Source organism: Podarcis filfolensis (genome assembly GCF_964270895.1).
Source record: "Podarcis filfolensis genome assembly, chromosome: Z".
Taxonomy (NCBI): domain Eukaryota; kingdom Metazoa; phylum Chordata; class Lepidosauria; order Squamata; family Lacertidae; genus Podarcis; species Podarcis filfolensis.
In genome coordinates this window covers 3,868,646-3,884,708 of record NC_139617.1, presented here as the reverse complement: position 1 = coordinate 3,884,708, position 16,063 = coordinate 3,868,646, and the positions used below count along the sequence as shown (strand labels likewise).

The 16,063-nt window shown below is 49.2% G+C and overlaps 1 protein-coding gene across 12 annotated transcripts in view; it reads right to left on the bottom strand.

The window, feature by feature from the left end:
- Positions 1 to 9,534, bottom strand: part of MED12 (mediator complex subunit 12) — a 49,610-nt gene extending 40,076 nt beyond the window's left edge. For 4 of the 12 annotated variants that reach the window (XM_083596741.1, XM_083596744.1, XM_083596745.1 and 1 more), the window contains exons 1-9: positions 9,019 to 9,359; positions 6,716 to 6,820; positions 5,730 to 5,921; positions 4,728 to 4,887; positions 3,139 to 3,314; positions 2,907 to 3,017; positions 1,825 to 2,079; positions 353 to 499; positions 3 to 102 (exon numbers count right to left, since the gene is read on the bottom strand). In XM_083596741.1, the coding sequence (XP_083452867.1) occupies positions 3 to 102; positions 353 to 499; positions 1,825 to 2,079; positions 2,907 to 3,017; positions 3,139 to 3,314; positions 4,728 to 4,887; positions 5,730 to 5,921; positions 6,716 to 6,820; positions 9,019 to 9,117 (1,345 nt within the window). In that variant the 5' untranslated portion in view covers positions 9,118 to 9,359. Of the gene's footprint in view, positions 1 to 2; positions 103 to 322; positions 500 to 1,824; positions 2,080 to 2,906; positions 3,018 to 3,138; positions 3,315 to 4,727; positions 4,888 to 5,729; positions 5,922 to 6,715; positions 6,821 to 9,018 lie in introns of all 12 variants that reach the window. The other 8 variants (XM_083596736.1, XM_083596740.1, XM_083596743.1 and 5 more) reach the window with 5 other exon arrangements.
- Between the last annotated feature and the right edge of the window lie 6,529 nt (positions 9,535 to 16,063).

The following is a 16,063-nucleotide window of genomic DNA, read 5'->3' as shown; positions in this document are numbered from 1 at the left end:
ACCTGCAGTGGCTTCTTGGCATTTGTCAAAGGACCAGCGCACCTCCACTGCCTGGCCCCGCTCCTTGATCTGCTGCTCAATCTCCCGGAGTCTCGCTCGGACCTGACAAGGAAGGCACGTTGGAGAGGATGTGGTGCAACCCCCAGAAGCACGAGAGGGGCTGCCACCATTTAGCCCCAAACACCCGAGAGGGGACCAAGCAGGGTGAGCCAGGGGTGACAGGGAAAGCCTGGTATGTCTCTCCTGCAGCTGGGCTACTGGCCCAGCAAGCCGTGGGAATCGAGACCGACCGAGATGAGGGGCTCCAGGCCCTGGTGCTCACCTGCTGCTCATTCCGGTCCCTGCTGCTCACCTGCTGCATGAAGCCAGCGCTGACCCCAGGCATGGGCAGGTTGGAGGGGGAGATGGGCAGGTGGTCAAGTGGGGAGCCAGTCTTTATTCGGCTGTCGGTTAGGGAGTAATGCCAGACGAGGGCACTGGGGCAACACAGGACAATGCTCTGAAGAAATACAGTAGAAAGAGGGACTGAGTTCCCTGGAAGGTGGGCAGGCTCCTCTTCCCTGTCCTCCCTCTATTCCATGCTTGCTATAAACATCCTGAAGACTTTGGACCATTTCCCCTTTTGCTCCCTTTTGCCCAGTATTAAAAACTCTCCACAAAGCATCTGGTCCCCACAAACCTGCTGTAACCAGATCCAGGTACATGTTAACTAAAATCATTGCATGTTATTTCTGTTTGCCCTTGCCTTGACCTCTCTCCTCATCTCCCCTGCCGTCTCCTTGTCTTGAACTATAGGCCCCATCCAGCACCTCACATTTAAAGCAGTATTATACCACTTTAAACAGTCACAGCTTCCTCCAAAGAATCCTAGGACCTGTAGTTTGCTAACAGAATTCTTAGGAGACCCCTGCTCTCCTCACAGAGCTACAGTTCTCAAAGTGGTTCATACATCAATCCCTCTTCCCAGGGAAATCTAGGAATTGTAGCTCTGTGTGGGGAGCAGGGGCTCCTAGCAACTCTCAGCACCCTTCGCAAACTACATTTCCCAGGATTCTTTGGGTGGGAGGAAGCCATTACCTGTTTCAAGTGGTATGGCACTGATTTATACATATATAACACAGATGGAATTATATATTGTAAGCCTCCCAGAGTAAGGACTTGTCCTTGATGAAGCACCACGCACACAAATCGGATGAGAATAAATTTGCTTTAAATGTGCCCAGCTTGGTTGTCCCCATTTTGCCTAGTACTGCATTCCATCCCACTCAGGGTGACACAGCCTGGCACTGCTTATTCCTTATTTGCCATCCTGTTAAGGTCAGGAGCCTCTGACCAAGATGGTCAAATGCTGCCTTCCAAGCCTGCATATCTGGCCATGAGAATTCTCCTTAGATTGTTTCACTGATTCAACCCTCCTCCAGTGTCCTTGCCTGGCTAGAATGCATCTTTGGACTCTGGTCATGCCTCCTGCTTGCCTGAATGTAGGATGGAGAGAGGTGTGCAGAAACTAAGCTACTGTACAAAGGTAAAGTTTACATTTATTTCTCCACCCACTTATGCTTTGGCCCTGCTCCTCTGGAAGGTTGCCCAGAAGGGAACGGGTCCCTTCGGCTGAAAAGGGTTCTCTGACAACGTGCTAAAATGATCAAACCAGTAAAAGGGCAAATATCTGTAGGATTTCCCAAAAGTCCCTTCTATGAACAACCCTATTCCACCAGTTGCCTAAACCCTCCTGGACAGTAGATGTGCCCGCTTCCCCACCCCCACCTCCTTAAACCGTCCCATCACTCCATTGACCAGGCATCTGCCTCTACCCTGACTTGCCTGGAGGATGCAGCTTAGCCCATAAACCACAGGGCGGTGCTGTGGGCAATGCAGCAGGTCACCGAACGGACTGGGAGGGGGGTTCCCCGCAGCCGGCTGAGGGGTGGGTGTGGATGGAAGAGCAGGGGTGCTCTGCGCCGTGAGGTGGTGGGCAGGGTGCCCACCAATGCTGTCCAGCAGTATGGCAAGGCGGCGGGTGCAGAAGTAGGCGAGACGCCTGGACAAGTAGGCTGACTGCACGAACTCACCGGAATACTGTTGTGGAGAAAGGAAGGAAGGAAAACTTGTTCATTGCCAGGATGGAGGACCTGCCCCTCTCCATGCAAAGCAGCTCTGGACAAGAAGAGCAACTTCAACCCTGGCCAGACTTTGAAGCCGAGGAGAAGGACCAAGGGGGAGAAGGAGCTTCCACCAGGTCACCACACTGCCAGATACCCTGAAGAAGCAATGGCCCCAGGACCAGGCGTCCCCACACCAGCTGCCTGCATCCCTGGGCAGTTCTCTGACTTCCACCTGCTACTCATCATCTTTGCCAGGGACTACTGGAGTGATTGGGCACGCAGGAGTTTCAGAGTCACTGTCAAAGGGCCTGGCTGGCTACTCAGGAGCAGGGGAAAGTGCATGGAAGCCACATGCCCGGATCAGGGCCCGGTTAGAGCCTCCAGCTCCTACATAAGCTCCAAGTCATAGCTGCTTCACTGATGAAGAAACAACTATCCTCCAGGCTCCAGTCTTCCTGACCTGGTATCAGTCAGTGCAAAAATCTTCCTTCACAACAAACATGCCATGGGCAGCCATGCCAGCAGCCATTCTATCAAGGGAGAGGAAGAGATGGACTCATTGCCAAGGCACAATTGAGATCCCAGCTAGCATTTGACGCCTCTCCCCCATCAGCTGTTTCCATTCAAGCTGGTTATTATGAGTAATTTGTGATTTTAAGAACTGGGGCCCAATACTATTTCCTTCCACTCTTCTCTCCTTGTCCCTTTTTCCTTTCATGCCATGTTTTTCAGACTCTTAAGTCTGCAGGCAGGGAGTGTCCTGCTTGTCGTGGTTGTTGCAGAGGAAGGGGGCAAGCTGACCTGCAACAGAAGGGGAAGAAGCAGCTTCAGGAGTTCATCTTCGCCTGGTCGAATCTTCTCAAAACACTCAAGCACCCAGGTCAGGAACTCGTGTCTATCCAGCATCCCATCCTGGAAGCAAAAAATTAGATCTAAGCAGACCTTTCCCTAGATGGGAGCCAGAGCGTTTGAACCTCTGACAAGAGAAAAGGACAAGTATACTCAAAAGGAGCAGCCACACCCTTTCTCTCACCTGGAACATGAACATAGCTAACTTCTCATTGTAGTCCCACTGCTTCACAGAGTACTCCACTTCCTGGGGCATGAGGCTAGAGGGAGATGCACAGGCCTGTGCCAGCAGCTGCCGATGAAAGTCCGAAATCTTCTGCAGCTGCTCCCACAGGAACTTGGTGATGATCTGCGTCCACTCTGGAAGGAAAGAAAAGCTGCTGGAGAGGTAGAAGGGGCTGGGGCTGGGCCTCAAGGGCTGCAAAGAAAAGCGCACTGACGAGGGGGAATTAAGAAGGGAGTTGTGGGAAGCCAAGGCAAGCTGTGGACTCAAGAGGCTGAGCTGCAGCATCAGAAGCACAAGCTGGTCCTGCCCCAGAAACAGGAGAAATAAATGAGCAGACCTGCTCCTGACCAAAGGTCAAGGACAAGGGTGGGGAGCCTGTGGCACTCCAGATGTTGTTGGACCATCAGCCCCGTCTAGAAAGGCCAGCCATCAAGATGAGGGGAGCTATGGTCCAACTACATGTGGAAGCCACAGGTCCCCCACCTCTGGTCTCAAAGCAAGGGTGGGGAGCCTTTTTCAGCCTGAGGACCACAACCTTCCCAGAGTCACATGCCAGTGGTGGGCGAGGCCAGAGGCATAGTGGACGGAGCAACTAATGTCAACTTTGCCCATGTCCAGTAGGCTTGTTTCTACACACCCACTCCCATCTCTCTCTCTCTCTCTCTCACTCTCTCTCCTCCATTCAGGTAAGAAAGAAGAAGTAACTTTCTCCATCCAGGCAAAGATGCTAGGTCTGCAAAGCAGGCTCAGTGAGGGCTGTGGCCTGGGGAAGGTTTCAGGGGCCAGATAAAGAGGCCTCAGTGCCAGGAGCAGGTCAGCAATAACTCATACAAGTTCAGTGAACTCTTTATTCAAAGAAACAGGTAGCTCAGGAGGCCACGCCTAGTGGGCACAACAACCCTTCCTGGTAGAATTTGAACCTATGAGGCAGTTGTGAGGACTGAAGGTCCCTGCCTTCCTACAGTTCCCTAAGTCTCCTCCTCCCCTGGTTCTTTCTCAAGCAATCTGAGACTCTGTTGTCTTGCCTGTCCTTACTCCACCCTCTTCATACCTTTTCTGGTTCTGGGAAACAAGGGGCAGGGAAGAGCTGGTTGCAGCAGGAGTGGGAGACACCTGTGACTCTTCACCAGTCTGACTCATCTCTGCCTCCTGGCTCCAATCCATGCCAGTTTCCTCTTCTGCCTCTGATTCTGGACTTATCTCTGCCACAGCCTCTTCCTGCTCACTAAACCCTGTTATCTCTTATGCTTCCAACACCTCTTATCCCTCTGACCACTCATCATTGTACCGCCACCAATCTCCTGGCTCTGAGCCTTCTTGTCTGAGGGGTTCCCTTGGGGGTTCCCTAGCTGATGCCTCCCACCGCTCCTCTGCATCCATCCCATCCATAATACCCAGGAACCACATTTGGCCCATGCATGGTCTTGAAGAATAATGACGCGCAACAGCTGGAAGAAGAAGAAATCTCCAAGAAACCCAAGCCTGTCTAGTCCCACACTGCTGTGTGGGTCTAGATGGCATTTGCAATGGGGAGAAGCAGTCCTTACCACTGAATGGATCGATGACATGCCGTTTCTTCACTTTAGTTTCTGTGATGGCTGCATAATAGGCACAGGTCATTTTGATCAGCCAGGCTGCCCTCATCACAGGCACGGTGTACTTTGCTAGGTAACCAAAGACCTCCTCTTTCTTACTGAAGATGGGCACCTGACAGAGGGAGGGTGGAGGGTGAGAGCTGTAATTGGAGAGGGGCTGTCCAGCAACAACAACTGCTGGAGCTGAAGGCAGCTTGCTGGTGGATGCAAAACAAACAGTGCTCCTGTTCTGCCCCAGCTTTGAAAGAAGTTAAAAGTGCTTAAAGTCATGGCGTCCCCCAAAGAATACTAGGAAATGTAGCTTTTTAAGGAGGCTGAGAGTCGTGAGGAAACTCCTATCCCCTTCACAGAACTACAGCTCCCAGACATGCCTGGGAAGAGATTGATTGTTGAACCACTGTGAGAACTGTAGATCTAATAGTGGGGGATAGGGATCTCCTCATCTGCAGTACCCTTAACAAACTACATTCCCCATGATTCTTTGGGGGAAGCCATGACTGTTTAAAGTGATACTGCTTTCCATGTATTGTGTAGATGAGGTCTTTGCTTATAAGGAGAAGGCCATATTTGGAAAGTCAGCATATGACCTGGTGCCACAGCTTCTGCCACAGCCATGGAAATCCCTCCCCAAAAGTTCACCAGCCCTTTCTCTACCAAATTCCATGCCTATCAACTCTTCTGAATCACTCTTGCATCTCCAAACTGTCCCAAATAGTTCCTCTTTATCCTCTTCCCATTCAGCCCCTGAACTCAAGTCTGCTCTTCTTTTCTTTTCTAGCCACTATTCTCGGAGACATCTCTCCTCCCGCCCCAGAAAGGGTCTATCCTAGAGTCACAGCAAGGAGGAGCTTATTTAGCTTCTGGGTCACAGTTCAGCCATCCCTACACTACAACTCCCCCCTCCCCTTCTTCCTAGCAGCCTAAGCTAAAAGAAAAAAGGGGAGGGGGAAGTACCTTTTTAGCCAGGTGAGTGAGGGGCTTGGTCCCAGCCAGATCGTTGAACCAGTTGTTAATAGCACTCTGGGAGCGGGCTGTCACCAGCCAAAAGTTATCCTTCTGGTTCACCTGGGGTTTTCGGCGGCCTGTGTCAGGCAGAGTGTTGCAGCGCAGCTTCTCAGCAATGATGCTGCTAAAGTTTGAACTGATCTGGAAAATGGAAAAGAACGAGGTGGTGGAGCTCCCAAAGAGACCCTGCTGCCCACACTCTGCAAAGACTCACTAGCCACAGCACATTCGGCGTTAATCGTCAGCCACATACTGTCTTCATCTCAGCTATGAAAGCTTCGTGCAGAGGATCCAAGACACACTCTCTCTTTTTCTCTCTCTCTCTCTCTCTCACACACACACATGAACACACAAGGGAAAGATAGCAGAACCATGCTCCCAGACCAAAGGCACTTTCCACCTGTATTGAGAAACTGGTAGGTTACAGGATGCAGACCAAGGTGAGTTTGCAGGGTGTCAAAGCTTGAACGTCACACCTTGTGACCCAGCACAAAGCTTTCATGCACACGCTCACAACAGCTCTCCCGTTTCCGCTGCAAATGACCCACCCCTCTGCAATCAGAACACTGGCTCCAAAATCAGGAGAAGCAGGGGATAGCAAGTACACATGTCATCTGACAGGAACACCCAGTAAATAATAATAATTTAGTAACGTTAAACTGATTTCTGTTTTTCAATGTTTTCAATTTTCTTTAGTGTAAATCGCCTTGAGACAGTTCTTTAGAAGGCAAATTAACAAATAGGGGTGATGATTATATATCCCTAGAGCTCCAGGTAGCTGGTGGATAGCACTGAAGCAAAAGAGTACAATGATCGTAGCTCCAAAAAGCCAGTAGAACACCGAAGCTGAAACACTGATGCTGTTCCACAGGACCCAGCCACAATCACTTAGGAGGCTGCAGCAGGTGCACCTTCAGAACGGTCAAGCCTCTCACCTTGGAAGGATTGAAGTTGACATTTTTGGCAGTGCCATGCTCATCCCCAGAGACAGCCGGCTGGTTGTTGAAACCCTGCTTCACATTGAGAGCTGTCAGCTCATCCTGCAGAAGAAGGGGGGGGAAGCATCTAAGACAAGGTGCTTTGGCAGAATCAATAAGGAACAGTTCTTGTAATCACATATGCAGTGGTGGTCAGTGCCCATTGGGACTGGCAGGGCAGAAGGCATGGAGACCAACAGCAGGCAGAGCCAGAGCCAAAGCTAGGCACAGCCAGAATCAAATGCAGGCAGACTGTAAGTAAGTTGACTGGTTGTGAGAGAGGCAGAAAGATGGGGATTGGCTTGAGGTAAGCTGAGGGCCAGTCTCCACTGCTCTGCTTAAGAAATTATATTAGCAATTATTTTTGTCTGATCCAGCAATGCAGTCCTTGTGATTGCATTTGAAAACATTAGGAACTACAGTTCCAACAGGATAGTCATGATGTCATTTATTTGGGAAGTGGTATTCTGTTTTTCAAAAGCAATGTTTTTCTAAGAAGTCTCACAAAAATAAGATTGTAAAACCAGTATCATTAATATCAAATCAATAAAATCCAGAATTAATAAACTTTCTTTTTAAAAAATCAGAACCTAAAAGAGCATATCTAAATCGCTGCAGCAACCAGCATAATGTCACAAAATCCCAGCACACTAAATAAATTTGAAACAAGAGTTAAGAATAAATGAGCCATCAAATTCTCCTAGTCAAAGGCTGATTGAAGCAAAAATGTCTGTACAGCCTGCCTAGAAAGCAGACATGGAAAGGGCCCAAACATATATCTCTAGGCAGGAAGCTCCATATATTCTGTGTTACAAATCATACTCCCGACAACATGGCATCTATCCAATGAAACTTCACGATACAGAAAGTGTAATAGGTCTATATGAGGCTATTAGCTATGAACATAAAAGCTCTGCTGGCTCAGGCTACTTGCTTATCTAATCATTAGAATGTAGGGAGGTTCTTTCTATACCACATCAAAACATGGGTCCATGCAGCTGAGGACGCTTATCTACACCAGTGTTTCTTAAACATTCTCCCAGCATGGAACACTTGAAAATTGTTGACGGCCTTGGCTGCCCACCTAATGCTTTTTCAGCCTGCTGTAGCAAGTGTAATGAACTGTGCTAGTAGCTGCCCGCTTCTTAGCTGTATTCTTTATCACTTCTTTTATTTCTTATATTGTATTACAACCTGCATCCCACAAAATTCAAATTGCAAACATAACAAAATGGAATGAAAGAAATAAAAGAAGTAATAAAGAATACAATTAAATATCAATGTTTAACGAGGACATGCCAAGGCGTACCTGAATGAAGCTTGTGGGACACAGTGGCCCTGGTCTACACTGACTGGCAGTTTCAGAAGAACTCCTGGGTTTCAGAAGCAGGAATCTCTCCCAGCCCTTCCTGTAAATTGAACCTGGGGCCGTCTAAGCAAATGCTCTATCACAGCCCCCTGCCATCCTCCTCTCAAAGCACCACAACCAAAGGTCCATAGAAAGCCTTAAAGCTGGACCTGGCTGCAGCACTGCCCTAAACCCACTTGTGACCCCCAGCAACTGGTTCCCGGAGGCATGCCGCCCTCCAACAGGTGCTACTTTCTAAGAATGGGGAGCTTCCATGTCCGAGCCTCTATTGGGGGGGGGGAGCTGAAGGAAGAGAGAGGCGGCACAAAGCACCCTCCTTGTGAGCTGCCAGGGGAGGGGGGGCGGCGAGCAGCTGGGGGAAAGCAGCGCACCTGCCTGGCATGCAGTCACAGGTTGCCGATGGGCCAGAAGCTGTGTCCCACCAACACCCCAGCGCTACACACACCAAGCACAGCACACTTTCCCTCTGTCTGCTGCTGAGCTCACTCGGCACCCGGCGTGAGACTCATACTCCCAGGGCCATGGTCTCGAGCCCCACACAGGGCGGAAAAAAACATCCCTGCCTTGGAGGCGACTGGGCGAGATGGCCCTAGTCGGGACCCCTTCCAGCCCTACGATTATGTGACCGGGGCGCGGGGAGGGAAACGCCGGCTTCCTTATAAATCTGGCATGGGGCGGGGGGCAGGCAATGCGAACACAAGGGCCCTTACTCGGCAGGGGGCGGTTTGGATCTCAGGTTAGGGGGGGGTCTCTAATTCCCCGCAGGTGGGTGTGGGGCGAGAGGGAGCCCCCTCCCCAACTGGCCCACAGAGGACATCCTCCCTCCTACGACCCACAGGGGTTGTGCTGCTGACCCACCGCCGCCCCCTCCCCGCCGCCCCCCTCTCCCCACCTCCTTCTGCTTGGGGTCCTGCGGGTACACGTCGGGAGGCCCCAGACGCGGCCGCTTGAGGGGCCGGTGCTCGTAGCTGAGGATCCCGAAAGCCGCCATGGCGAGGGCCGCGGGGGGGCAGCCGGAGCAGCGGGCGGTGGGGGGCAGCGAAGCCCAGCCGGGCCCGCCGAGGGGGGCAGACGCTGGCCCCCGCGACAACAAGGGGCCGGCGGAACTACCCGAGCAGGTCTCGACAGCTGCCGGAAAAGCCCGAGCCCAGCAGGGCTGCCGAGGCGCGGGGATTGTGGGGCTGGTCGGACGAAGTCTTCCGAAGGAAGGAGGCGGAAAGCGACGAGCGGGGCCGGAACGAGGGAGGGCCGGAACCAAAAGGCGGGGGCTGCGGTTGCCAGTGGGGGAGGGGAGAGCACGCCGGCTGCGCAGGCGCAGAAGCTTTCCGAGCAAAAGAGGCCGAAAGCAACGGGGCGGGGCCGGAACGAAGGAGGGCCGGAACCATTGGGTAGCGGCTGAGGTTGCTTGCGGGATGGCGGCGGGGAGGGATGGGGGAAGAGAAGGGAAGCGGAACATCGCGCGGCCACGCGAGGGGACGGTGACGTCAGCGGCCGGAATGAGCCTGGGCGGCGGGGGGGGGGTTGAGCGCAACGTTCTTTTTTCCCCTCTCGCCCTCTCTGGAGGCTACGGAAATCGCCGAGCGAGGACGGAGATGCCGATGCTAAGGAGGCGTTTGCCCCCTGCTGGCTGACTTTGGTCGTTGCAGCAAAACTTGATGGGTCGCGGAAGAGGAGGACCAAATCATTTTAAGTCATTAAAAAAAAAAGTTCATGAATGTAAATTCTGATCAATACAGCATTCTTTTAAAAAAACCAACAACGAAAATGTTAAATAAAATATAAAAAATAAATCTTAGAATGCGTATTCTTTTCTACAACAAGATAGGCGCTATTATACTGAAATAAAAATTTTAAGTTACAGATAGGTAGCCGTGTTGGTCTGCCATAGTCAAAACAAAACAAAAAATTTCTTTCCAGTAGCACCTTAAAGACCAACTAAGTTAGTTCTTGGTATGAGCTTTCGTGTGCATGCACACTTCTTGAGATACACTGAAACAGAAGTTGCCAGATCCTTCTATATAGTGAGAAGGTGGGGAGGGGTATTACTCAGAAGGGTGGTGGGAATGGGTGATTGGCAGATAGCTGTGATGAGCCTGTTGACGACTCTTAACGACTGCAATAGGTCTTACAGGAAAAAGACCTATCTCACCCCTTGCTTTTTCCTGTAAGACCTATTGCAGTCGTTAAGAGTCGTCAACAGGCTCATCACAGCTATCTGCCAATCACCCATTCCCACCACCCTTCTGAGTAATACCCCTCCCCACCTTCTCACTATATAGAAGGATCTGGCAACTTCTGTTTCAGTGTATCTGAAGAAGTGTGCATGCACACGAAAGCTCATACCAAGAACTAACTTAGTTGGTCTTTAAGGTGCTACTGGAAGGAAAAAAAATTTTTTTGTTTTAAAAATTTTAAGGTCTTTTATATATAAATGTTCTGATACGGAAGGGGGGGCATGTCTTCTTCACCTTCTTCTTCGCTACAATATATCAATTTATTTCCAATTGTCAATGTCAAAAGGGACTAAAATTCATAGAAAATCAACGTGCCAATTTGCTCAATTTCTCTAGGACTCCATCACACCTCCCCTGTCCTCCATAATCCCTCAAGCAAGGTGTCAAGACCCTAATCCTGTCAAATCACTCTGCCAAGCCTTTCCTCCAGGAAATGCCAGTACATGGACCATTGTCTTCTCATCGGGATGTGCTTATCTGCGCATATCTCCAGCTCTGCATATTCCCCCCTCCCTCCTCCATATGTTAATCCTGTGTAACCCAACCTCTTCTTAATGTATTCATGATGTAATCTGTGTAACCCAACCTCTTCTTAATGTATTCATGATGTAACTGGGATGTATTTTGCACTGTATTCTGGGACATGGAGGGAAGTTTCAAAAGTTTATGTCACCCCTTTCTCGCTGTTCAATCTCGCCTTGAACCTGTTGCGCAATAAACTTGGATCTTCTGCAGCTTGCTCCTGTCTCTGGCTGAGCTCATTTTCCTCCGCAGGGACCCGTGGACTTAGTCCGACGAGCTGGGTGGCAGAGCAGCCTCGCACCCAGATTTTACCGTAACAGTTCATAAATGTACCAACCAAGCATGTACATAGATATGTGGACCACATGTCTGGAGCAGCACAGGGGGACTGCCCTGAAACCATTTTGACTCCCAAACTGACCAAATGTTTTCTCTGCGTGCAGGGAGGGGGTGAGGGAACCTTCCCATAGTCTCAGGAATTGGGAAATCATCATCTCAAAGGAATGGCCAGACTTCCAGGAAAGGCAATCAGATAAGGCATTATCAGATAACCTGGCAGACAGGAAAAACAACAACATTCAAATTTCTATTGTAGACCGCCTTTTCTGTGGTGTAGGTTTGATGTTTGTGGGGGTGGTCTTGGGTTACACCCCTTCTGTGATGTATGTATGATGTATGGAGGGGTGGTCTTGAACTCCAGGGCAGGGAATTTAAAATGTCTATATAAGGGCAGGCACACCTTTGTTCTGGGTCCTCCGCAGCTCTCCTGTGTGTGAAGGGAGCACCCTGTTGCAACAGTTCAATAAAGATCAGGCTTACGAGCTGCTTTGCTTCTCAGTATTCTCTGGTTGGCCTCTGTTATTTTGTCCTACCGATGGAGAACCTACAAAGGACTCTATAAGGGCTCTTGTGTCCCCCGTAAGGGAATAAGGGCAGATTTTGTTATTACAATACCAAGTCTGCACATCTACCATGAGGGCAGTGGAAGTAAATTGTATTTTATTCCTGTGATCATGATGGCAATTAAGTCAGCTTGTTTTTGTTTCCAACTTACCAGGAACATGGAAGCAGTTGTAAAGCAGGGAATGGCCATGAGTGGGAGCAGGAGACTGAAAAGAGACTGAATGCTAATGCTATAAAATTTTAGGGTGCTCTTACACAGCAGACGCACTTCACAGAAAACCAATCCTTCACCCTTCAAAATTTAGGAAATATTCCCTGAGAAAAGTTACATTTTATTTTAGCACACAGAACAATCCCCCCCCTAAAAAAAAATACAAAACCCTGGCCTATTGGCTTTCCTAATCACTCTAAATATTTCCTCTACAGGAGGAAACATATTGGAGAAGCCTTTCACTATAGTTCTTTCACTTCCAAATCCTGTCTTATGGGCATTTTTTTTGTATGACTAGGGTGGGCCTGTGACCTGGATTCAAGAAATAAGATATTTACCATCTGAAAGGCATGGCCAGGTAATTCAATCAGCAAGCATTATCTGGACCATGGGTCAGCAAACTAAGGTCTGCAGGCCGGATCAGGCCCAATTGCCTTCTGGACCGCGGATGGTCCAGGAATCTCCGCATGGATTGCCAGCACACACGAATTTCCCTCTCCCTCCCGCGGCGGCGCTTTTCTCCTCAGGGACGGAGCAATCTTGTCCCACGCCAGGTGCCATTGACAGCGGGAGTCAACTCACCTGCCTGCCCACCTCAGCAGGGTGGCGCTGTGGAGGGGGCGTGTGATGCCGGCTGCCGCTGCGTTTTCTTCCTGTTCCTCCTCCATCTCTCTCAGTCCGCCCTTCCATCCATCCTTCCTTCCTTCCTTCCTTCCTTCCTTCCTTCCTTCCTTCCTTCCTTCTCCACGCCCTTTTTCTGCGCCCCTTCCTTGCATGCTTTCTTCATTGCCACCTGCCTCCCTCCCTCCTTCATTCCTCCCATGGCATTCAGGTGGGTCATTGCAGTGACCATGGCAGCCGCTTGCAGGTTGGCAGGCAGCTCTGACTTCTTCTCTGCGGTGCCTCTTGGGAAGAAGAAGCATCAGCAGGTGGTGGGTAAAAGCTCCGGCGATGTCCCAGTTCCCCTGCCTCCGTCCGCGGCTCCTCCGCCAGGGCTGCTGCTTCTGTCTTCGCCGGCTAATGCAGCCTCCTGCCCTGCCACAGCGCCTGGCTGGCTGGAGAAGCCCAACTGCGACTACTGGGATGACAACTGGGATAGGTAAAGCGAAGCATCTTCAGTCCTCTTTTCAGACAGGTGAAAATCGTTCATTCCTCCCCCCCCCCAAATATAGTCCAGCCCCCCACAAGATCTGAGGGACAGTGGACTGGCCCCCTGCTGAAAAAGTTTGCTGACCCCTTACCTGGACAGACAGGAGACAAGCCACACTCAAATTTCTGTTGTAGACCTCTTCTTCCTGTGACATGTGTATATTGGGTGGTCTTTTTGGGTGGTCTTCAGTTAAGGGGTTGGGCAATTTTAAAAGTCTTTAAAGGTTCTTGTATACCTTGATCTGAGTCGGGGGTAGGCAACCTAAGGCCCATGGGCCACAAGCGAGTCCCTGTATGCTGTGCTAAACTGGCGAAGTGTGGCATGGGGACTCACTTCCGCGGCGCCAGAAACCGCATCTGTGCAACGCAGATGCCGGAAATCACTGGCGCACATGCTTGTGCAATCTGGCCCATGGAGGGATCTCCGCTGGAGTGAACCGGCCCAGAAGTAAACCTTGCCAACCCTGGATCTGGGTCCTTGAGTGGCGGGGAGGGGACAACAACAAAATAAAGATCTGCCTTGCTTTCACTGGATCCTGCCTCCATCCATTCTTCTCTGACCAGTAATGGACTTAGGGGGACATTGAGTCCCTTGGTGGGGAGTTGGGCTGCAAAAGCCAACCCCAAACTTTTCTAGAATGCTAATCAGATGATTTGTAAATGAGACAATACACATGGCTGTCTAACGGGGAGGGGACTTTTACCACAAAAAATACCACTAGTTTTAGACCAGTGCATACAGAAAGTCATCAGCCTTCTCAACAGCAACTGAATCACAAATCTTCAGGGTTAGAATATGGTGTTTTGATATTCTCTCGGGATTTTAATATGTGTACATATACATACTTTGTTCTCAACAAACAGGCACAGAAAAGGCTGTTACAGTTTGTAGATCCAGTTACAGATAGGTAGCCGTGTTGGTCTGCCATAGTCAAAACAAAAAAAAATTTCTTCCAGTAGCACCTTAAAGACCAACTAAGTTAGTTCTCGGTATGAGCTTTCGTGTGCATGCACACTTCTTCAGATACACATGTATCTGAAGAAGTGTGCATGCACACGAAAGCTCATACCAAGAACTAACACAGTTTGTAGATGTTGCTTTGACCACAGAAATGGTAATTATGGTAAGTATACTATACTGTGAAAACAATATTAAACAATATGTAATAATAAATATTTTCCCCCCATTTATACCCAACCCATCTGTGATGTTTCTATGTTTGCATACTTTATAAAATAAAACTAATTTTGTTTTTAGAGGATGTATTTGTGTGTATTCACAGTGTTACTTGTAGACCCAGTAGGTGGCAGTGTGGTGTAGGGAACTATTTTGACAGCTCATGAAATGACAGAGGATGGAATGTTGACCATGCAAGAGCACGATAAGCAATATATAAAATCACATTTCTCTAGGTACATTTTCTAGTACAAAGAAAACACTTCTCCAAGAGGGTACATAAAAGTATACACTAAAGTACATTTGAATCAAATAATCAAATACATTTGAAAAAAGTGGTTGTTACATTGTTACATTAAGATGCATTCTCTAGGCGATGAACATTCTCTAGTCTAGTCAATGAGAGTGGGGATGAGAATGGGGGGTGGGAATTACATTTAGATAAAAGATACATTTATATACATTCAGGAAAGAGATACAGCATTTAGATCAAAGATACATTTAGAAACGTTCTTGAAGTCAATGAGAAAGATACAACAAAAAAAGATACATTCTTAGTAAACAGCACATTCAGAAATGCGTTTCTTGAAGTCCAAGGCACAGTTTACATTCTTGCAGGATATTAAAGTCGAATAATACATATATTTGATATTGGTAGGGTCATTTTCCTTTATTCGCCTCTCTGACCCTGATTCTCTTACGACGTGGCTGCAGCTACAAGGGAGCATCCATTGTCTCTCCATGGCCACCGCTGCCAGCCCCCTCCCTTGGGCAGTTTGTAGCAGCCGCTGGAGAATGGGTAAGGAGGAGGAAAGGCTGCTGCCCCCCCCCCCGGCCCCGCCAGCTCTGACTGGCAGGCAGAGAGCAAGGCTGCCCTGGGCAGGAAGAAAGAGGGAGTGGTGCAGAAGGAATCTTGATTTTTCGAGGGGAGGGGGAGCTTTTTGTGTCCACATCTAATATTGCCCCTTTCTAAACTTTATTTTGTGTGTGTGTGTGTGTGTGTGTGTGTGTGTGTGTGTGTGTCTTTTTGTACATCGACCAAAGCATAAAATCAGGATTAAGGGGTTTTCTCAGTATGGCGGAGGGCATCTGTGCTATGTCCAGTTGATGTAATGATGGCAGCACTCACTCTTGCTCTGTGGGGAAGGTATCAAAAAATGGGGGGTAAAGGAGGGCTCACCCTCCAACAGTTCTCTGATGAAAATAGGGACGTCTCATTCCATAATGATAACTTTACTATTTAAACCCCACACATCTCACTGGGTTGCCCCAGCCACTCTGGGCAGCTCCCAACATATAAAAAATAATAATAAAACATTAAACATTTTAAAAACCTTCCCTATACAGGTTTGCCTCCAGACGGCTCAGGGGTTGGGTAACTCCATACCCTCAAACATTTCTCTGATGGAAACAGGGACATCCTGGATCCTACACTGAGATCTGCCGCCATGGCCTTCAGCACATCAGAACAAGGTTTAATTTTCCTAATGCAGCCAGAAATTTGTGCAGTGATATCCCTTTTTCCTGTAGTATATGTCACATGAAGATTCCCAGGTGTCCAAGGAAGAAAAATATAGGAAACAGGAAATAAGCAGTCTATTCAAGGTGCTGCTCACTTCCTGGAGATCCACTTTCAGATTTATTTGCAATGCTTTCTGTGCTGTGGCTTGCCAAGATACAAGGACCCCTAGGAAGGAAGTGGCTGCCAGCCTGGACAGATGTCACTTGGAGAAAAGTAACT